Source organism: Eutrigla gurnardus (genome assembly GCF_963514095.1).
Source record: "Eutrigla gurnardus genome assembly, chromosome: 9".
Classification (NCBI taxonomy): domain Eukaryota; kingdom Metazoa; phylum Chordata; class Actinopteri; order Perciformes; family Triglidae; genus Eutrigla; species Eutrigla gurnardus.
The window spans coordinates 26,792,397-26,814,330 of NC_139923.1; the positions used below are offsets into that span (position 1 = coordinate 26,792,397).

Genomic DNA, 21,934 nt, shown 5'->3' on the forward strand with positions numbered 1-21,934 from the left:
TACGTTTTGATCGTCATGAAAAAACATTAGAACAAAGAATATTTAAACAATACTTCATGAGTAATTATTTAATGTATGCTACTTTTGAAACATCTGGTATGTTAGCACCATCAAATTACTCTAGTGGTCCTGAATGAACACAGATGCCTTTGCAGTTTGAATGCTTTATTTCCTGTATGTATGCATACTGCAGTTAAGTAGCAAGAACTAAAGGCAAACTAGAAAGGACTACAAAATACAACACATGGACCAATACATTTACAAAACATTCAAAACGTTACAAAATGGGCTGTATTGGTCCTTCTATTGTTGTTCTTCAATTTGGATCTTTGTACAAATCGTCAAGATACAATGTCGCCATCACTTTGAACAATATACAAGTGCCGTGGAGAGACTTCTGGAGCCAGTTTCAAATGGACAAACCATCAGCAAACTGTCTCCTATGCCAGACCAGGAGAAGACCCGCAACCCCACCTGGGAGACTAAACTTCATCTTCCTGTCCCGCTCAGGGATAAAAAAGGAATCAAATGAAAGTAGCAGGCAACATTTTTTGTCTTTTTTTTTTTTTGTCTTCAATCATCTACCATTCAGCCTCTGAAAGCAAAAAAAAAAAAAAAAAAAAAGTCAGGAAAAAGGATTTGTGTGGGAGGGAAACAAACCAAGGACTTTGGTAGTGAGTGAAAATATGTTTGATGTCTTTACATGTCAGGATACATTTTTATTTGACATGTGCATTGCTCTCCACGCATCTACTTCTCCCATTCTCCCTTTTTTCCAATATTTACATCAAAGCATCAAAAAAAAAAAAGTATATTAAACACCATGTCCCGATCCATTTTTCTCCATCTCAATTCAGCCCCAAAGGGATAAACAAAAATCTAACTCTTTAGATCCGTGAGCAGTAGTCATTTTTATCCACATTTCAAATGACTGTGGTTGCCAGTTTTTCCAGTGCCAACAGTAAAGAGAGGGGTGTGGGTGTGGTGGGGGAGTGGGTCAAGGCCACGGCATCTCTCGAGGGCTACGAGCTGGCTGGTGCACAGGCTAGCTGGCACCGGTGCCCTCCATCACCTGCTGGGCCTGCTTCTGTCCCATGCAGCACTGGGCTACCGACTGGAACAGCCTGAAGAGAGAGAGAGAGACGGGGGGGGGGGGGGGGGTCAACATTAACATCTTGTCACAACAGAGATGACTTTATCATAAATCTCCCTAAAACAGCAACGATGAAGTCATCAAACGGAGCTGGGGAAGACATACTTTTCAATCTCAGGAGCACAGTGCACAAAGTCGTGGCTCCAGAACTTGAAGGCAGGATTCTTGATCAGCTCGATGAAGGTGATGAGGAGACCCCATGGGTGAGGCCTGTTCACTATCAGTCTCTCCAACAGAACCCTGGAGGAGGAGGAGGAGGAGGAAGCTTTAACAGATGGCCCTTGTAGCTAGAAATCCCACAGGGTTTGCTGTATTGCTGCTGGAATAATACAAAATTCAATGTAGAGTCTCACCTGGTAATCTGCTCCTGGATGGCCTCGGTGTTGGCCTCAGCAAACAGGTAGAGCATGGTGCAGCTGAAGTAGTGAGTGTGGCTATTGGGGTAGCGCAGCTGATTGGCGATTGCGTTCAAGAACAGGTAGCGCCCTGAAAAAAATACATGCCAGAAAACCTCAAGACTCACGTTGGACATCTTAAAATCATACGACTATTTAGCACCGACTGCCCACACTGACGTGGTTCTGTATGCCTCCACCTTACCCTCAGTGTCCAGATCCACAGCCAGGTTCTGGAAGATGTCCATGTGTGCAGAGTGTGTGATTGTGCTCATGGAGGGGGTGCTGCCCTTGTTGTGGATGTGAGCGATCGCCTGCGTGCCGACGTAGAGCACCAGAGCGTTGATCAGCTGGATGTTGTAGCGGTTCCCCGGCTCGTTAGACACCTGCGACACAGAAAACGACTACAAATTAAGGAGGAAATCGTACTGATCTTTTTTTAAAGTCGACTAATGCTGATTGCCAACAGGTCGTCGATGCTCCCACCTGCAGGTTGCTACGCAGCTCGGACAAGAAGGTGACTGGTGAACGAGTCTTCAGATACGAGTCCAGATCCTTCTTGAACTGGGAAGGCATCACGCCCGTGAAGTTGGTGAGGATGCGGGGCGCGATGTTGATCTCACTCAGCATGTCCACCTGTTAATAAAACAGTCATGAGATCGTTTGTCACGCCTTGAAACATCGGTTATATTTATGAGCTTCCATGTGTGTGTGTGTGTGTACCTTGAGATTGGGTGTGAAAGGGTCAGGAAGCCTCATATTGCGTGGAAAGGCACTGAGGATGAGGTTGCGGAGCTGGATGCAGTTGGGTGGGATTACATCACAGAAGCCGTAATGGTAGTCACACAGGAACTCTGGGAAGTCATGCAGCAGGACCAGGAGCACTCGCAGCGTTCCCTGGAAACAGACGACAACGACAGCAAAGAGGTTACTTTTGTGTATTTTCAGGGGAACATTTGCACGATAACAGGATTAAATCTATAACCAGATAAGGCGTGTCCGTGAGGTTGCAACTACCAAAACAAACTCCAACACAATCAGCTAAGAAATAGAGAGAGTGGTGATATTGGTTCATCAATGTAACTGCCAGCCCAAGTTTAAATGCAAAGCTCAATCTAACAAAGCTAAAATGAGAGAGCACCTTGTAGAGGATTTGCATAGGTTTGTTGAGCTCTACATTCCTCAGGAACGGGGCCAGGTACTTGAAGAGATCAATCAGCAGCTGTGCATACATTGGCCAACCCTGGAAGGAAGAAGATCAGTGTATTAGGCCGAATATTCTAAAAAATACAAATATGCATTAACAGGACTAAAAGAGAGGTTTATAGTGTCATCCGTGCTTGCCTTCTGCTGCGGCGTGTGCGCTAGCATCCTGGCGATGAAGATGCGATGGGAGATGAGTTCCAGCCAGGCGTACACAAAGCCAGGTGCTTTGGTGGGTCTCAGGATGTGGAAGGTATTGCTGCACATAAAAAACGTTTTAAAACAATCATTATGAGCACAAATACGAACACTAGCAGAGTCTTCTCCATCCCACACACACTGAACAGGAGGAATTCAGAAATGAACTCCCTGTGGGTCTTACCAGAAGGCGGTGAGAGTCTGAAAGTTGATGGTCTCCAGAACATGTTCGGGAGCGTTGAGCTCCAACAGCAACATGATGAAAATGCGGTGGTATGGCAGCTGTTGGAATTCTGTCTGACGGACGTCATGGTCCTGAATCAGCACCCCAACTACGATACCCAGCACCTAGAAGAACCAGTACACCATTTCCCATGATGCTCTATAATAGTAGCTATAGAGTGGTGAAGTCCCGCCCCTCCATTTCCGGGACATGGGTCCTCAAAAGCAAAAAAATATCAATGCGATTCAATGGGTAGATACAAATTATTTTCTGGTCCCGTTTGAATTGTGCCATGGATTTCACATATGTTCTTTGTGATATTTAAAGAAAATTTTTCACGCAAAGAAGACGACAATTAAGCGCGAAGAGTTTTGATAAAGTTAGGTTTTGTGTGAGCCGCTTTGTGAACTACAGCTCCTCGCTGTTCTCGTCGCGAATGATATACGTCACCACCCGCCGAGTCCGAAGTCCGCCGAGATGGCTGTTTCTCTGCTCCACTTCACCGCTTTTTTCCAAGGGCAGAATAAAAGTATCAAAAGGGGGGAGAACCACTATAAGTCGGGTCATGTGGAGAGCCTCAACTTCGCCGATGGGGAGGGAAAAGGGCGATGACGTGACGTCACATACGCGACACAACATGTAGTCTTTATCATTGTGTTTTCTCAATGAATTTTAACTGAAGAATTGCACAATAAACGGTCAAACTCTTGACATGGAAAATTATAATTTAAGCCTATAAACAACATTTGTGTAATCCAAGGCATAACGACCGGGGGATCAGATAATAATTATTTTCCGTCCATTGAACACCATTCATTTTTTTCGCTCCGAAAGGACCCATGGCGCCGTTACTTCCTGCTTCCGCTTCGGCACTCTATAGAGTCACAGATGATGAACGGTTTGTGGTGGCCATACCTTGTTGAGGAGGTTGATTTTTGTCACCGTGTTGGTGGCCTCTCCAGAGTGTTTGACCAGCAGGGCTATGAGCCGGACGAAGGCGTCCAGGTTGTGGTAACACTTGGCTCTGATGATCGCAGCGCTGGCCGCCGGGTTGTGCTGCTGCTCAGCCTGCGCCCGATAGCTTATCTCCACACACATTTCTGTGCACAGCCGGAAGAACCTTGTGATCAAGTCATCAGTCTTCAGGATGCCCTGCTGGTGCATCTGGAAGAAAAAACAGACAAAAATAGATCAGAATGGAGGAACAGCAGTCTTTTGCACTGGCCTTGACTGATAGAAGTGTGTTTACCTGGCCAACAAAGGCAGAAAAGGCTTTGGTGCTATCCCTGCCAGCAGCAGCTGAGTGGTACAGGTTCACCCATTCCCTCAGGAGATACTCTGCCTTCTCCCTCAGGCCTGGAGGATCATCATATTCTGAAGCCTGTGAAATCCCAGAGTGCATCATGAAGTTGGGGCCCCCATGGGCCCGGTCAATCATGGCCTCGTAGTTGGAGCGGACAATATCCATCAGCTGTGGAAGGCTGGGGAGGAGGACAAAGATGAGGAAGTCAGGTTCAACCCTTCTCACATTATAATAATTACATTTGTATCCCTAAATGTGTTAAAGACATTGATTTCTAGCTCCAGCATCGAACCAGTGAATACACACAACAATCTGCTGTAGGAGAATCTGTCCAAATACATCAACAAACAGATTAAACATGGTCGTCATTTACCCCTCAGGTGCGTTGGCTCTGGAGTGTGCACAGGTTCTCATTAAAGTCTCGATGGTGTGGAAGAGGTCGGCCTCTGTGACGTGGCTGACACTGCGCTCATCCACCAACAGCAGCTTCACCAACTGCATGGCAAACGCCACGGCCATGTAGTGCAGTCCATTTTCCATTGACTAGAGGAAAAGAAACGGTTCAACGTTAGCCTGTAATGGTTTTTGAAATGTTGCTTAGCCAGACAAAGATAAGATCTGTTGATCAAGGTGCAGAATAGAGATACTATAGTGGATGTGATGAGGACATTCAAACAGTTCTACCGATATAAAAAGATTTTTTAGAATAAAATCTGAAATGAGTGTGTACCTGTGCCAGGTGCAGGTCATACTGCTGCATATTCACCAGATGGTTCCTGATCAAAAGCTCAACTGCTTCTACGTTGTATTTGTACTCATCACGGCATTCAATCAAACATCTGGAAACAACAAGTAATAGTTAATTTCCTATACCTGTCATGCACCACATTTTGACATCTCTCAAATCAAATAATTGTGAAGAATGGCAATATCTAGGGTAAATTATGCTTTGCATGTCCTGACTCACCTGGTTATCTGCTTATTGCACCACTGTGGTCCATAGGCACGTCCGTCCTGTAAGGCTTTAAGCACCAGAAGGTGGCATTCCCTGTAGCGGAGCAGCAAGTCAGCATCGGCACCACTTGTAGCATCCAGAAGACCTTCCACAGCCTGGGAATGCAAAACAACGTAGTAAAACACAGCTTAGCACACATTAATCCTCCACAGCCTTTCTAAAACATTTAAACCCATTTGAAAAGGAAATCGGCGTACCTTCTGCAGAAGGCCGAGTGCGGCGATGCCGTCCCTGGAGTTCCTAGCCAAGGCCACAGCTTCCAGCAGGCTGCGCAGAGCCTGGGTGAGGGGGTTCATGGCCAGGGCTGGAGGGATGGCATGAAGGTGTTGCTCCAAGTCTGCCATGCACTTATCGTAGATCTGAGCCACGTCATCTGTGGCCCATGCCTGTTGCTGTTAGCAGAGACACAGAATACAGTCAAAAAAAAAAAACAACAACCCACAGAACTCTAACGAAGGTGATAGAGGGTTTGCTTAGACAAGACTGGCTAAATTAACAGTCACAATCATTTCACACCTTCCTTAGACTTTTTAGTGCTCACCTTCATGGGCTGAGCCAAGAAGCCAGTTGGTTGGGAGAGATCATTACTGGGTAAGAAACCTGGAACGTTCCGGGCAAACTCCTCATATACAGCCAGTTGCTTTGGGTCCACTCCTCCCACCTATAAACGCAGGTTGTCAGTTACTCAGGTTCAGTTTGTGGATCATCCACTGAATCATGATCTCAGTAAATGACGTTTCAACGTGTTACATTTCTGATGTTACAGTGACGTTACCTTGAGTCTGATCTGCTCAGGCATACGCTCAGCCTGGTAAGTCAGGACAACGGGATCACAATAGCGACGTCCCTCTTGGCGTGCGTGCTTCCTCAGCTCAAACTCCTAGAAGAGTTGAGTTAAATAAGACACGGTGTAGAAATGTTCACTTGATGTAAAAAGTTGTAAACGTAAACTTGTGAAAGCACCATGCATCTTAGCAGAGCAGTATAAAAACCAAATAAGGTCATCAGGCCAGTACGAATCCAAAAGTACCCAATCTAATGTGACATCTAAAATTCTGAAGTGGTTGTAATTTCTTGCATTTAGTAGAAAAGCATTGACCATAAATACTTAGACATTCCAACTTTTAAAACAACTATTGAACTCTCTGCGATATAGATATTTAAAATGTTTCTTCCTGAATTGTTTCTTACTGGATCCATTTAAAAATACATTTACAGCTTCTTTAAGTCTCACCGTGGCTAGTCTCTTGTCCATTTCAGGGCCAGCCTTCTCCACGGCTGTTTTCTGAATGAAGCAGCAAGCCAATTCACAGTTGTCTTGTGCAATCCTGGCTGCAGCCTCCTCCATCATTTCCCTCTGCTGTGGGGTTGGTGCCTGAGGGAATAAATGCCACAAGTTAGGGAAAAGGCTGAGCCATTAAAGGCATAAGTCCTCGTGTATTCATTCAGCTTACCCTAAGTGCAGCAGCAAAGCTGTTCTTCAGGTTGGTGGCGATGCTCATGAGCAGGGGCTCGCGGCAGGTAATCATGGCCATGCCAGCAGTCAGGTTTCTCATCATGTGGTGGGCGGCCACGCGCATGCGGGACTCTTCAGAATCCAGGGCGAAGTCCTTCCTGATTATCTGCTCACAGGTCGTCATGGCTATTTTGATGGAGCGGTCGACCACCGGGTGCACCAGCTCCTGAACAGCTCGCTCTACTGACTGCCGAACACACTGCTTCAACTGAGGATGGGCCTGGAGCAGAGGAATCTAGACACGAGATGGGAGGCGAGGGAGGGGATTATACTTGCAGTGAATAGATGGACGTGATCTTTCAATGTAGATACGGGTGATAAGTGCGTGTGCTTGGATTTGAACGTCTTCAGGCAACACTTACGTTGACATTTATGTTGATGTGCGGGGCGAGGCCTGCCAGGGCGTACACGTTGATGTCGTGGTAACTGAACTGTGGGGTTGGGGGCCCGGTGGTTGTGCAAGTGGTGGTGGTGGCAGCTGTGGTGGAGGGAGGTGCTGCGAATGGGACAAAGTCTCCTGTTGGTCCCAAAGCACTAATTTGACTAAAATCTAAAAAAAGAAGAAAAAAAAAGTTAATTATTCACACCAATAACAGAAAGCAAGCACACAGAAATAAATAACAGTATTACTTGTTGCCTTTTTAAGTCTCAAAGAAATTCACGACAGGAACGCACCATATTGTCAAGTAGATCGTATTGTTTTAACCATCACAGCATTTTATGATATTGATACTCCGACATTATTTACTAAATATTCAAAATTTAAAAAATAAACTGGGGTTTTGTTTTCACATGAGAAAACGTCCAAACTCTGGATCAATACAGACACATAATGTCACCAGATGTAAAGTTACTTACTTAGACAAATACATCTACCTTAAATTACAGCTGCAGATGTTCAGCTGCACAGAAAGAAAGTTGGAAGTAAATGTGGAGCATGTACCTGTGGTCGACACTGGCAGCATCTCTTCTGGAGGCTTGGCCTCCTTCTTTGGTGCAGACAGCTGCTCGTCGAGGCTCTTCAGCTTGTCTTTGTCCTTCAGCAACGTTCCTGGCTTCAGGTCGTTGATGTCCAACGACAAGTTCTTACACAGAACTTCAATCTCAAACTTCAAATTCAGCTACAAAAAAGAAAAGAAACATTGTGAGAAACAACTTACATGTTTCAGTTAACTAAGATTTACTGGTGGAGCTGGAAGTGGCAACGTACGACTATCACAATAACGTGGGAGGCCGTGCGATACTAGAAAACAACGTTTTTGTAATTAACCATAACCCAGCTATATCCAACGTAATCAGCCATTACATTCTGTATGATCACTTCATATCTGGCACCAAACCAAACACATGTCGCCTTTTAAACTGTGATTTAGACGGACTGCGTTGAGTTAAGTGGCGATATAAGAAGAATCATCCATTACCTTGAGGTCATGTTCTTGATGCAGCTCAGCGAGAACATTCATGATGGCCATGGTCCAGGGGTTCTGGGGCCTGAAGACCTACAACATCAGAGACATCAGTATCAATGTTATGAGTCTGTGTGAAAATAGCATGGGTGACAGGGACGTTGTATTTAATCATTTCACTAACCATGCTTCGTAGACTGGACTCCAAAACTTTGGCCACAAAGGGAACCACGTACAGCAGCTCCTGCTGGCCTTTCACGTAGGCTTCCAGTAGCAGAGACTTGACTTCCAGATCCTGGAAAAAGGAGATTACGTCAACATTTTGAAAAGCCAACAGGAGATCCACCAGGTAATAAAATGACAGAACCACAATAATGCTGTAAATTCTCACCGTGTAGAGGATCGGCTTGTTTTTGGCCAGAGTAATCATGCCCAGCCAGTGGCCCAAGTTCTTCAGCAGAGAGCGATCAGAGAAATTGGCAGCAGCCTTGTCAGAGGTCAACAGAACCTGAGAGGAATTGAGAGATGGATGTGTCAATACTATTATATTATCTATAATAAGCAGCAAATAAAACATTTACAATCTAACTCCGGGCGGTTTTACCTTTATATTCCTGTAAGTCTCATTAAGGACCATCTTCACAAACTCAGGGTTCTTCAGAGTGTCCAGAAAGTTGGAGTAGAGGCCGTGGAAGTTGGGCTCAATGCTGACGCGCTTCATCACCAGGTACTGAGACACCCAGGGCATAAACTCCTCCTTCACCGTCTCTTTCAACTCTTCAACCTGAAAAGTGACCAAATAATGAGTTTTAAACATTTTTTTCCCACTAATAAGATTCTTGAGACAAAGCTGTGGTTTGTCCGTTTTCACTTTACCTTCTGTGTCATGTTGGACTGAGAGAGGTTGTTGAAGATGAAAGCAATCTTCTCCTGGACGTTCTCTGGGGGCTCCACAATCCTCTCCGTCTGGTCAGTGGCCACCAGTAGGGTGTCGATGTTGGTTGTGTTTATGGAAGGCTGCAGGCAGGAACATCAATTATTACTCATGAAAGGCTGCCTGTCTGAAGTTTTAAATGTAGAAACAAATAAGCATGGTGTATGGAAATCAACAAATCCAACTCACAGGCACATCCTTCTTGAAGGTGCTGGGCGTGGGCCTCGTGATGGTCGGCGTCTTGGCTACTGTGGTTGTAGTCGTGGTGGTGGTGACGAGAGTGCTGGGCTGACCTTGTTGCGGGGCATTGGGGACACCGGGCTGCTGGGACTGGGCTTGGACTTGTGCCAGTGCCAGACTGCCGGGGGTGGTAATGGAGCCTTGCATCTTCACCGGAGGGTCCCGTGACTGTTGGCCATACTCGATATACTGCACACACAGGATATTGAAAGGTGCAGAGCGCGATTTTATTTATCGGTATGTATGAATCATTTCCTCTCGTTATAGTTGGAACAAAATAAAGAAAAATAAGGTGAGCAAAGATCGATTAAGGAAACCTAATTACCTCTTGTAAATGGTGGGGGAATTGCAAGAAGTGGGCAATTGAAGCCAGATGTTGACAATATTGAGGATAGTCCTTTAGTCTAGAAATATGAATTATTTGTTATTGAGACAAAAATGACCATTGTGACATCAACACTCATTTAACAACAAAGAAAAAAACATTTCAATACCTGTTTTTAAACCTATCTAGGGCAGCAATTCCAAAGTAATACATTTTGGATCCGTAGGGCTTTCTTAAGGCTTCAAGAACATATCGGAGGGCCAAGCCCAGGGCCATGTAGGTGACCAGACCCTTCTCAATAATGCCACCAAACAGGCAGGCAGTGATGTGCAGCTCCTTGTCAGGGTACTGGGGGAAGAATCGGTATTCCTCAAACAAGTTCCGAAGCATGCAGTTGAACACCTCCCGCTCCCTCTTGATGGTTGAATCCTTGAACCTCTGCAGCATTTCCAGCACCTAGGAGGGGGAGAGAACAATAATAATGACTACTCAACAGCAGCACATGAAAGCATGTGTGAGTTTGATCTTTGTTAGTGTTTTGGCAGGAGAATAATATCATGACATACTTCATCCACAGACATAGTTGGGTGAGGTGGGTGGTTGTAGATCCTCTGGAAATAACTGTTTGCTTCGTCATCAATCTCCTTACTAAAGTGCTGGTTTGCCTCAGGCCAAACTTGAGAAAGGTCAGCTGAAGAAAAGAAAAAAAACATACAACTATTAACTTATTGTTGAACATCATTGTGCAACCAAGTGATACAACAGGAGTCAAAGAGATTTCTAACAGATAAAGCCATGTTAGATGTCTTTTTGATGGTTAAAAAATATAGATATAATTTATATCTAATTTATTTATGAATAAAACAACATCAAAAGGGTGGCTGTCAGCGTAAGCAAACAAGGAATGGAAGACTGATCTGCATTTCTGTGATGATAAACACATTTTCCAAGTTGTATGAAAGTTAAACCTAAATGCGTTAGAACATTTGTTTTGGTTATTCTTAAAGCTCTAAATAAGACGGAAACTTGTCATGTAAACTGGATTTGTGAGGCACATTTAGGTGCATTAGAAATCAAGACAATCAATCATTATCGCTGCAGAGGAAATAGAGGCCTTCATCTTACTCTGCTGAAAGGTAGGTGGGTTCAGGCCCGGTGTGCTCATCTTCCTGGTACCAAAAGGGTCCGTGTTTACAGTTGGCATTCCCAGACTAGAGCCAATACTGGAGCCGATGCCTGTGCCCAAGGGACCTGAAAGTAACAACACATCACCATCTGAACTACAATTCTCTCTATTCCAGACTTGTGTTGAGCACAAACAAGATTGTTCTTGCTGATTTAGAATGAACATACGTCTTGGTTGATTGTGTTAAAATGAAAATGAAAGTAAGAAATTGCATAGTACCAGAGTCCATACCAGGAAGCTGCGAGGAAAGGCTGCCAATGCCCCCAAATGGTGTGCTGGGGTTGGGGTTGGTGAGTGGTGGGAAGGCCTTTGCTGGGGACTGGGGATTACTGAAGGCCGAACTCAGTGAGGTTGGGAAACCCTGCATGCTTTGAGTGTGGGAGGTGGCTGTACCCCCCAGGTTCAAGGAACCCATGCCAGACAGAGTGTCCATCTAGAGTGTAGGGAAGGCGGGACAGACACACACAGAGCAAGGAAGAGAACAATTCGTTTTAGGTTCTCTTTTTTTTTTGAAAACGCATTAAAAACTTGGTCTGCAGGGGCATGATGGGAAAATACCTGTACAGGCGAGATAGCATCGAGGCTGCTGGTGCTCGGGGCACGCCCCTTTGGCATCACCCCTGGTGGTGGTTGCCGGGCTTTATTCATGACATTGCTGCAGTTGGCAACCATGGTCAGGATGGTCTCAGACAGCTCCTGGGATACATTGCTGAGGAAAGAAAGTGAGGAAAGTTACAAAACAATATTGCACAGTATGGAAGAGAGTGATTGGTGTCACTGTCACGGTGTAGAGTAATAGTAGATGTGATGTGGATTAAGCCAAATGGCTTCTCACCCAGCACAGGACTGCAGGCAGGAAAGCATGGTGGCCAGGGTCTCCGGGGGTAGCTGGGCACTTTTGGGCTGGTCCTTGTCTGGAGCCAGACCCCCCATAATGGATGGGCAGCGCCTCTTCAGGAATGTCACACATGCCTGGATAAAAGGTTCCTGAGAGAAAAAAAAAAAAACATATTGTAGTATACAATGTTAAGGGTGGTATGCTCAAAATACAATGATGTAAAAAACAAAAAGTACACCAATAGACTTTGCGTATCTTCGCAAAAGACTAAGTGTACATACAAATTTGAAGACTTACCCCGTGCTCTCTGATTTTGTCAGTCAGCCATTTATCAAGTTTGAGGTATTCACGTCGAGAGGCAAGTGCAGCAAGGTCAATAACAAAGGCAAATGGAGTACCATTCAGCAACATCGATAGAGACTGTAAGTGGGGGAAAAACAAGCACACATTGGTTTGTCACCTATGAAAAGGAGAACATTTAGGATGAAGTGGAGAACACAGGATAAATAGCCTTGTATGGTTAATGTAAGGTTGTCTAAAACTATAAAATGAAAAAATAAACAGTCAAGTGTGCTACAAAGTTATTGCCTAATCATTATGCTTTAGCTTGAAGGTTTTAATTTCAGAGAAGTCAGTGTGTCAATCAAACCTTCAAGTCCTGGGCCACATCCAAGATGCGAGACAGCTTTGCCTGGTCATATTGCTCCCCTCTCATGTACCACTCAGCCATCGAATGCATAATTAGCTGACGGATGGAAGGAGACTGTCCCTGGAAAATGAACAACCAGGTTTAATGAGTACACACGCCTTATAAGAATGAGCAGCAAATAACTATGCAGGTAGCAAAATGGGCACGGAGGACAAAAACAAGACCTTTACACTCGAATCAACAAGCATGGTCACCAACCTGTCCATGCCAGGCGTAGTGCAGGATAATGGCAGAGTTGGGGTGGTTACCCAGAAAGATGGGCATGAGGGTGGAGATGAGCTCGTGGCGCAGCGTGTGCCAGGAGGTGGAGATCTGCAGCAATGCCAGCACCAGCATGTCTGGACAGTGCTTGATGGGAAAGCTGAACAGCTGCTTCACTTGATCATACTGGCCCACCTCAGACAGTCTAAGCAGGCTCTCCACCAGGTCCAGACTTTTCCTGTGTAGAGTCAAGAGAAGTGAGTCAGTTTCAAAACAGCATCAACTAACTTCAACACTGAAGCACATTCAGTAGGTCAGACTACACCTCTGAGCATAAAGCAGGCTTCCCTACAGCATATTATAGAAATCAGCTATAGATCATGCATGTTTGACAATGGTGTTATTTATTATAACACGAAGCAAGGCTTTAAAGCCCTGCTGGTGTAATCGTTTACAGAAAGGTGTTGAAGAAAAGCAAATAAATGATCATTTTAAAGCCTGAATACTCCTAGTAAAGCCACTGTAACACAAATTCCATACCACGTGGCAATCTCCCTGTTGTCGTCCTCTGGTGGGGCCTTAAGGATGTCGATGGCCACAGTGTGGCAAGGGTAGTCGGCAAAGGAGAACACTTCTGGGCTCATCAGGGAGTGCTGAATGAAAGACAGCTGCATAGCGAAATAAAGCAGTTAAGACATTTAACCGCCTCAACCACTCAAACCACACCGTCTAGACAGGAAATTAATATCCTCCTTTGCATTATGATGCTTCATCATTAATCCAATTGTATTTGATAACGTTTCAAAAAAGTGTGCCTAAATAATTAAACATGAAATCACATCATCCCGATGTTATTGGTCAGTTACCTGTCCCTCAGCGTGTTTCCATGGCCGATAGATGAGATCGACAGGAAAGACTTCCATGCCCAGACCCCTCTGAATGCCATATACCACTATATGCAGGCCTTTGCTGTCACGAATTATAAAGCCTGCGTGGTCCAGTTCGTATGTCACCTCTTTGAAGTTCAGGTTGGGATTCTAGGGCACAGATAACAAAAAAAGTGAGGACACGACAAAAAAGAACTGATGCCCTTCAGATTTGACAAGCAAATCAACAGAACGTTGTCCGATGGCTAACTCACCACTTCTTTCACGACGTCGATAAGAACCTCAACATTCCACGTGTGTGCCTGCGAGCCATCGTTCTTATCCTTACCGTCGCTCCAGATACCACTTCCCGGGGCAGAGATGGACTGGGAGAGAAAAAACAACAACGTTTAAACGCTGGTACACTGAAATGTTAAACCAGTAAGATTGATTAATCAACAATACAAACAACTCCTTTCATATCACACAGTAATCAATAGACCAACTCCAGCAGATTGAGCTGCTCCAATCAATTATCATACAGAGCTATTCCCAGCAAAACAATTATTAACCCACTGTATCTCTTCTGCCAGCACTAGGGGTCAACCGATTATCGGTGCCGATAGGCAGCATTTTTGTGGTTATCTGCCATTTTTAAAGCTGATATGACATTAAAATACAATGTATTTATTTGTTTGTTTGTTTTTTACTGCAGACATATCGGTCTACATATGCATCTCTATCCATCTAGCGAGCCAGCACCAAGTTTCAGACTGGGCAATCCTAGTTTCATCACTTCAAATTACATCCCTTTTTGTAGTAAGTGTATGTCAACTGAAAGGGTAAAGTAGTGAGCGTCGTCTTCTGGTAACCCTTCCATCAAATAAAACACCTCACCTGTAGTGGGATGCCATCGGTAAGGCCAGAGTGCGTACGGGCCATCATGCCCAGCACCCTGGCCACCTGGCTGGCAGTCACCTCTCTCACCCCATACTGGAGGATTATGTTTCTGCACTCATCCAGACTGGTGAGACAAAAGGACACACCATTATCTTCCACACTCACATAAGGATTTTCTCAATATACATTGAATGTGTTAGTTGGGGATGTAGCTTAGAAATATTTAAACAAAACACTCACCTTGCACAGAAGCCATAGCCAACTTCTTGCATGAATTCTGCAAGAGAACTCTCCATCATGGTCTTAGCTAACTCTCCCGAGTCTGGCAGAATCCTGTCCATGAGAATGTCCCGTTTTTCAGGGTACAGCAGTGGTGCGAGCACCACAGGGCAGCGCTCCTGGGGGAAATCTGAAATACAACACTTAGATTACAAACATGTGGAACAGCAAACCTGAAAAACAATTCAAGGACAACATGTGTACCATTTCTATTCAGTGTGAAAAAAAATGCATCATCAGCTTTAGGTTTCAATACGCTTCAGGATCTGAAGCATACGTTTGTGATCCCCCATACCTCGGCAAAGTGTCTTGAGGAAGGCGTCAATCTGCTCTTGCCCTACCCCACTGGCTCCCTTCTGGCCAAACAGTAGATGGGAGAGCAATAACTGCAAGACCTCTATGGCAATGTCTTGAAAGCCACCTTCCTGGTTTCCTCCGAGATCGGCGTCAACGTATGACCGCAGGAGATCTGGAAGTTTCTGCTTGATGAACTGGGCAGCTGAGAAACAGTCAAAAACAAGTTAAGAACACAGTCTTGCTTTTCTATCATTTCCACACAATTTCCAACACAATTTTGGTCTTTATAGACTGCACATTTCGCCAAGTGGTGAATTTCAATTTCTCCCAACCAAAGGAATAGAATAGGAGTAGAACAGACATTGAACGGTTTTCAGTGGTCGTTTGACTCGTACAAAAGAAAATGGCGATTGCCGTTAGTTGACGTCTGCTTCGGAGACGTCAATTCTCTGAAGCAGCAGGGATTGCAGCTGCAGGCTGTTGCTGCTGTTCAGCAGCCTGCAGCTCAGCTAATTTTCTGGAACCAGTGAATGGCAGAATTAGCCAATCCCACAGCTTTAATGTTGCACTTGTTACATAAAATTAGCTAAACAAAGCATAGCAATATGCTTCCCTATGTTGTGACAAGAGTGTGTAGATGAAGCATAAATTTCAGGAATGGCCGGACATTAAAAACCTTTCCAGCCGACTGCTTTCTTAATGTTTTTTTCCCCCCATCGTGAGGTGCCTTGTATCCAATTAAACAGAGTGTAATTCATTAAACCGAAAGCTTAACTTCCACTGACAGCTCGAATGTGTATTCACTTCTCAGTCACACGAGGAGAAGGCAGCACAAATGCATTTTCCCTACGATGCATCCGTAATTCAAAAGAAAAAAATAACGTTAGCTAGGCACCAAGCTAGAGAATTTTGAACTGCTCTCATTGACCCGCAAAAACATTTGGCTACAACCATAGCTGACTGTAAGTATTAAGATTACAGAGAAGCCTGTGTCACACAAAGGGAAAAGAGCATAGCAGCCAAGAACGTAGGGAGATGTCCCTATCAATATTACAGCAACTATTGAACTGTGCAATATTTTTGATCAGCATCAGCAGAGCAATAACGTAAATCACAGCAGACGACAGGGCAGGTAGATTTTTTTCTTGAAAAATTCTGACTTAATTTATTAAATCACTTAGCGTATTAATGTATTCACATATTAGGACTTTGAGCAGAATGCTCATCACATTACTACTCCACCTCTAGCTGTTACTGCAAAATCTCCTCCAAGTCCACAACTGGACATAAGAAGTTTTACTTTATATGGAAATGGCCCACGATAACAATCGCAATGGTCCACATGAAAATCGCCACCACTCTCTATTTGAATGTCTGTTCTGCTCATATTTTATGTCTGCGGTACAAATCCTGCTGTTTTAACTTGAAGACGCCACACTTAGCAGCATATCAATTATTTAGACTTTTTTTTATAATGTTTATAACTTTCATAGTGACATGTGTATGGCCATTTAAAACAGGGTTTCAGATAATCTTTCTTCTACATGTTTAAATATGTCAGGCTCGACTAGAATTACTTACCAAAACCACGAAGGTCTGCGTTACTGGAGTTCAGCAAAGCAAGTCCAAATATCACCTGGGAGATAAATGAATACGTTTGATATCAATTCTAATGTTTTTCCATTTCAGAGAAGACTTCTTTCAGACACACGTTGGCGGTCAATTCTTGTCAAATGTAAACCATGCATTATGTACATTGTCCCAAATGCTGACCCATTCAGATTGGCAATAAATGAATCACATTGAAGAGCTGGCTTACCTCTTGGACCTTGCTGAGCTTAAGAACTTTACTCAGTTGAGTGAATAAGTGGGCCGAAGGCTTCAAACTCTGAAAGACATACAAAAAAATGTTTTGTTTTTTTTAATTGACACAAACACATGTACACTTGTAAGAGTTTGTCTATGTTAATTAAAGGACAATATGTCAACTGAAAGCCAGTGCATTTGTAGAGATGTAGAACCGATGAAAACAGATTTTTGATTCAGCCAAATGCAACCTATGACTATATATTTTTGCTTGCTTTTAATGTTACTCAACTTAAAATGCATCTATTTATAGGGGGTGTCATACATTCAAGTTAACACAGTACAGACATTTTGGCAGCTGTTCCTTACCTTCTGGTAGTGCAGAGGATTGTCAACGGCGTAACACAGAGTAGCGATAAAGTTTGGCTTGGATATCAGCGACACACACTCCTGGATCAGAAACTGTGTCTTGGGCAAGTTGAAAAGCAAAATGTACCGAAAAGAGAGTAAAAAGAATAGAGGCAGGTGAAGCATAGGACTACATGTCTCACAAAAATCCATATGAAACAATAAGCAGTATTTACAATCACAAAGTGGGAAAAACGTACTATTAAGACTGTTTATCAAAGCATCTGCCAATTTATATCATCTCTTCTAATCCACTCCTTTTTACCATAGAAACCATTTTTAGAATTGGCAAATACATTTTTTCCCAAATAGTTTTTGCCCAAAACTGCATGGGTTTTGCATAAATGGGTTCAGATATCATAAAGTGAGGTCAACGGACTAAATTCAGAGCGTTAATTAGTCTTCTTCCCTACACTAGCATGTTTGATACCAATGGATTGTTTACTCTTGAGTCTGCTACAGCCTCTGAAAGACATTCAAGTCAGCAGAGTCAGGGCATCCTCAAGGAGTAGAGTAAAATAAGTAAGATAAATAATTTATCAAAATCAAGTTTCTGAGTGACGCCATTATGAGATATATGCACAAACAGTGGCATAAAATACACAATATCATAGAGTGGTACAATGAGAGTACTTCATGGAGGGTAAACTGCACCAAATGTTAAAGTGAAAGGTGCAAAATGATCAATATCCCAGAAGAAAATGCTTTCAGTGCAGAGAACATAAATGTATACATACAGTGATTTATGAGTATTTAGTCTAAACACTGGGCTTCTCTGTCAGATAGAAATGCTAAGTTGAGCAAGCAGTAAAAATGATGACAAATGATGCTTTCAAATCAGTGTCTCAGAGAAAAATCAGCTTGCCTGTGCAAATTGTTTTTTGTAAAAAAAAAAAAACACACACACACACGCGCAACAAGTGTGTTTTTAGCCCATGTCAAATTTCCTTCGAGACAAAGTTGATCTTATCAATACCAACAGCTGTTAGTGTTTATTCATTCTCTCAGTTTAAGTGCATAATGTTCCCTGAATTTGAAGGAGAGCTCTTGTTTGCCAAAGTGGGAAGGATAAACAGCCAAACAAAATCAAGTGTATCAGCACGGGTCCAATTTATCATATCTTGTACTGCATTTTAACAACAACAACAACAAGAACGCTTATCCTGGTTTACTGAATGACTACAGCTGGGTAAATGGCAAATATTAAAGTTTGACGGGGTGATCAGTTATGTTATCAATAAGTGAGTGTGACAAATTTGATGCACTGGACAGAAAATCTGTCGCAGTGATTATTTAGCGGAATACTGTTTTTTCCTTGTGGTGTACAGACAAATTATGGCACAACACGACTAAGTAAACAACAACAACAAAATATCAATATGTATCTAATCAAAATTTACCTGGTGAAAGTCCTTGCCACTGCTTTTACCATCGCCACTGAAATCCACATGAGAGAAGAGACAGCGTAGTAGATGCCTGTCTGCCTCAGGGCCGTGACGATTCACAATCTGGGAGAGCACAGGCGAAACATCCACAACAGATACTTTAGGCCACTTCACATGGATAAACTTAAAGATATCTGTTGACAGATGTACAACAATGTACTCGATGTCTTGGCTATCACTTACATGCTGTATTTCTTGCTGGCTGGCTCGGTAGTTTTTCTTTGTTAAATTGTCCGCCAGATAGCTGATTTGAGACAAAGCCAGCGAAAGCGAGTCAAGATTCATTGCTGGTTGGGGCGGAAGCAGGCGGCCGAGCACGGCGCAAAATCACCATTATTCCCCTTTAGTCACTTCAGTGATAGGTTACTTCTGCTCCCCCCCCGCCCCCCCCAAAAGGTGTGAAAAATATTAGCTTCCAAATGAATTTTCCGATCGGTGGCTCCAGGTGCTAGGTGGAGTCCTTCAGTTTAAAATCAAGATCAGCATCTGTAATGAGAGGGGGAAAAAACAAGTTAAGTGATTTTAAAAAACACATGAAATGTTGCAATGTAAAGAAGCAAAGATAATAAAAAAAAGCAATTCCTTTTTGGAAAACAGTACACATGGAGTTCTTCAGTCTTACATGCAGGACAATATATCAATTGACAAAAAAAAAAAAAACACTGACAGGCTTTGGGGCCTATGTACGTGCAGGGAAACCTCTTCGTGTCTGCAGCCCGGGTATGCATCTAATAGTTGCCCAAACTACGGTCGACACGAGTTAAAGCTACTTGTTTTGTAGTTATTATGATATTGCAGTTAAATAAACTTGGTGTGCCAACAGCTTATACTAGGCCTCGACTGAACCCAAATACCTGGCACAGATTGAAATGCTAAGGTTAGTAAAGTTGCTCCCCTCAACAGATCAACTTTTCCGTTTACAATAGAATAATAACTGCCGCAGCATTACCAGTCAATTCATAAGAACGTAACATTTTAAAGCAGCTAAGCCTTACCTTCTAATGCCTAACGAAAAGAGAGTTTAAAAAAAGCACCCATTGAAACAAAGAGCAAGCTAATGTAAGTTAGCAAATATTTCTAGCAGGCGATCAAAGTTAACTTACACGTAACTTAACGTTTAACTGTTAGCAGTGGCAAAAATAATGTACCAGACATGAGTTTACTTTAAAAGTAAAGGCCACTTTCCGGGAACAATACTCCGGTGGCGAGTGGGGGAAAGCTAGCCTACCCTACGGAAAGCTAACATTACCATGACGCTGATAAACACTTGCTAAAGGAGAAGTTTAAGTGAATGTTAGCCAACATGTTTAACGCCACTGGAGAATCGAGATAGCGTTAACGCGAAAAGGTTAAATCTGTTAACTTCTACATATATACATACCTCCACTAATCACCGGTGGCCATCATCTAACATTAACCTCTCCCTGAAATGAAACTCCCTGTAAGCTACGAGCTAATGCTTTGAAATTAGCATCTATGTGCTGCTAACATTAGCAACATGAGTCCGTTTCAAGCTGCTGTGTGTGAATCTGCAAAACCAATCAGCACCGTTTAGTTTTTTTCAATTTGTATTATATTTAATATCAATTAAGTCTAGCTTACCAATTACTACAGTTTCGAGATAGTTATACCGTTTATTGGCCGCGAGCGAGAAGGCCGCAAGTATTGCGGATGGTGCCAGCTAACTGCTAAAGTTAGCATCGACCGTGTTAACGTTAGCTTATTTCTAAAGGCTCCGGCTAATCCATGGAATCGCTAACGTTACACGCTAGTCGCGAATGCTAACTATCCGGTAACGGGAGCGTAAACGTTACACCGAGCCAACGTCCATATCGCCTGCCGCAAAAAGGAGACTTGTACAGCGATAAGCGATGTTACGTTACCCACGTTTCACCAGAAAGGTCCCCAAACTAAAGCAATTGTTACTTTTTTTTGACGTGACCAATATGACAGCTGCTTTTCAGCAAATAGACCAACCCCCCCGCACATTTGTGGCTTACGGTCATCCTCAGAATCAACACCGTTGCTTGTGTGTGAAATAGAATTCGGTCGACGGTTGTCTACCGACGACATCGCAAAATCTCACCGTGTTCCCAACAAAGTGATTCAGATGTGCATCCCTTCTTGTTTCGCACAACAAACTTGACGAAATGGAAGGGTCGCTCTGCCTCCAGTTCAGTTTGGTTTTCAAAATAAAATGGCGACTGTCATCGCCGCGGCGCGCTCACGGTTCGATGCGAGCGCGTGAGCTTGTCCGCGTGACACCAACGCAAGGTGCTCGCCAGTGGGACACCTGAAAAAGACGCGTGGTTTTTGTTGATTTCATTGTTTAAACGGAAATGGAGATAATTTTTGCTTCATATTGAAGGAAACCGTATCGATCACAGGACAATCCGGGTACTGTATGTTTTTCTTTGTCTGTTGTTATTATTATTTATTTAATTATTATTATAAGTTATACGTTATTTGCACTAGAATGACACGTGAAATACATATTCAAACTGGATCCTCCTTTTAATGAAGTCTAGACGGGACAATATCTGTTAAAGGGGCATTCCACCATTTTAACAGATAAAACTCAGTTGCTCATGCCTAATATGATTCTGAATAGAGATTCAGATTATTAAAATTACTCTTCTTGAATACCAGGCACTGTCCTCTAATAAGGGCAAAGGCATCCACTGGTTTGACAGCATCCTGTTTACTGTTCATAGCCCCTCATCAGTGGCTCTTGATCACGGGACAGTAAAAGAGAAGTTATGTTTTTTCTTTTAGCATGTCTTTTTTTTAACCATTGAGTTTTAGCAAGATTTAGCAAGTCTGCCCTGCTTGCCTCACACAAGAATTGCCATGGTGTTTTATTGTCAGTGCTATATATGCAGGAGGATGGTACCCATAGGTAAAAAGAAAAAAAGGTGTTGCAGTTGTTATGTGCTTCTTAACCCCTGGGCTTCCTGATGCCCAATAATACATTGTCTTTTCATAAACAAATCAAAAACCATGACCAAATATGAATAGGCGATAGGGGCCGCAACCAGAGAATGGCACCTCAAAACCACCACAAACAATGTTTTGTTTCACTCCATGG

At 43.3% G+C, this 21,934-nt stretch overlaps 1 protein-coding gene across 11 annotated transcripts; it reads right to left on the reverse strand.

The window, feature by feature from the left end:
* Positions 1–148: 148 nt before the first annotated feature.
* On the reverse strand, positions 149–21,043 carry cnot1 (CCR4-NOT transcription complex, subunit 1). 11 transcript variants are annotated; one of them, XM_084017564.1, is made up of 49 exons: positions 20,933–21,043; positions 19,030–19,332; positions 18,802–18,909; positions 17,363–17,455; positions 17,007–17,075; positions 16,769–16,823; positions 15,186–15,389; positions 14,852–15,020; positions 14,609–14,735; positions 13,987–14,097; positions 13,712–13,882; positions 13,386–13,513; positions 12,843–13,083; positions 12,585–12,704; positions 12,233–12,355; positions 11,933–12,084; positions 11,656–11,806; positions 11,317–11,530; positions 11,037–11,162; positions 10,478–10,602; positions 10,081–10,367; positions 9,912–9,990; positions 9,536–9,784; positions 9,289–9,429; positions 9,017–9,196; positions 8,804–8,920; positions 8,597–8,707; positions 8,428–8,505; positions 7,950–8,127; positions 7,369–7,556; positions 6,945–7,241; positions 6,725–6,865; positions 6,266–6,370; positions 6,032–6,151; positions 5,688–5,882; positions 5,443–5,585; positions 5,206–5,314; positions 4,849–5,018; positions 4,422–4,653; positions 4,088–4,336; positions 3,134–3,297; positions 2,893–3,010; positions 2,690–2,791; positions 2,272–2,445; positions 2,035–2,184; positions 1,754–1,952; positions 1,507–1,639; positions 1,259–1,393; positions 149–1,124 (listed from the first exon to the last, which is right to left on the reverse strand). In XM_084017564.1, exons 2-49 carry the CDS (start codon positions 19,129–19,131, stop codon positions 1,046–1,048), a joined length of 7,212 nt encoding a protein of 2,403 aa, XP_083873690.1. In that variant the 5' UTR covers positions 19,132–19,332; positions 20,933–21,043; the 3' UTR covers positions 149–1,045. The 11 variants fall into 11 exon arrangements, with proteins under 11 accessions (XP_083873690.1, XP_083873689.1, XP_083873694.1 ...); XM_084017563.1 differs by having other exon boundaries at positions 1,754–1,934; positions 7,369–7,523; positions 9,536–9,775; positions 11,329–11,530; positions 17,363–17,461; XM_084017568.1 differs by having other exon boundaries at positions 9,536–9,775; positions 11,329–11,530; positions 17,363–17,461.
* Positions 21,044–21,934: the final 891 nt, after the last annotated feature.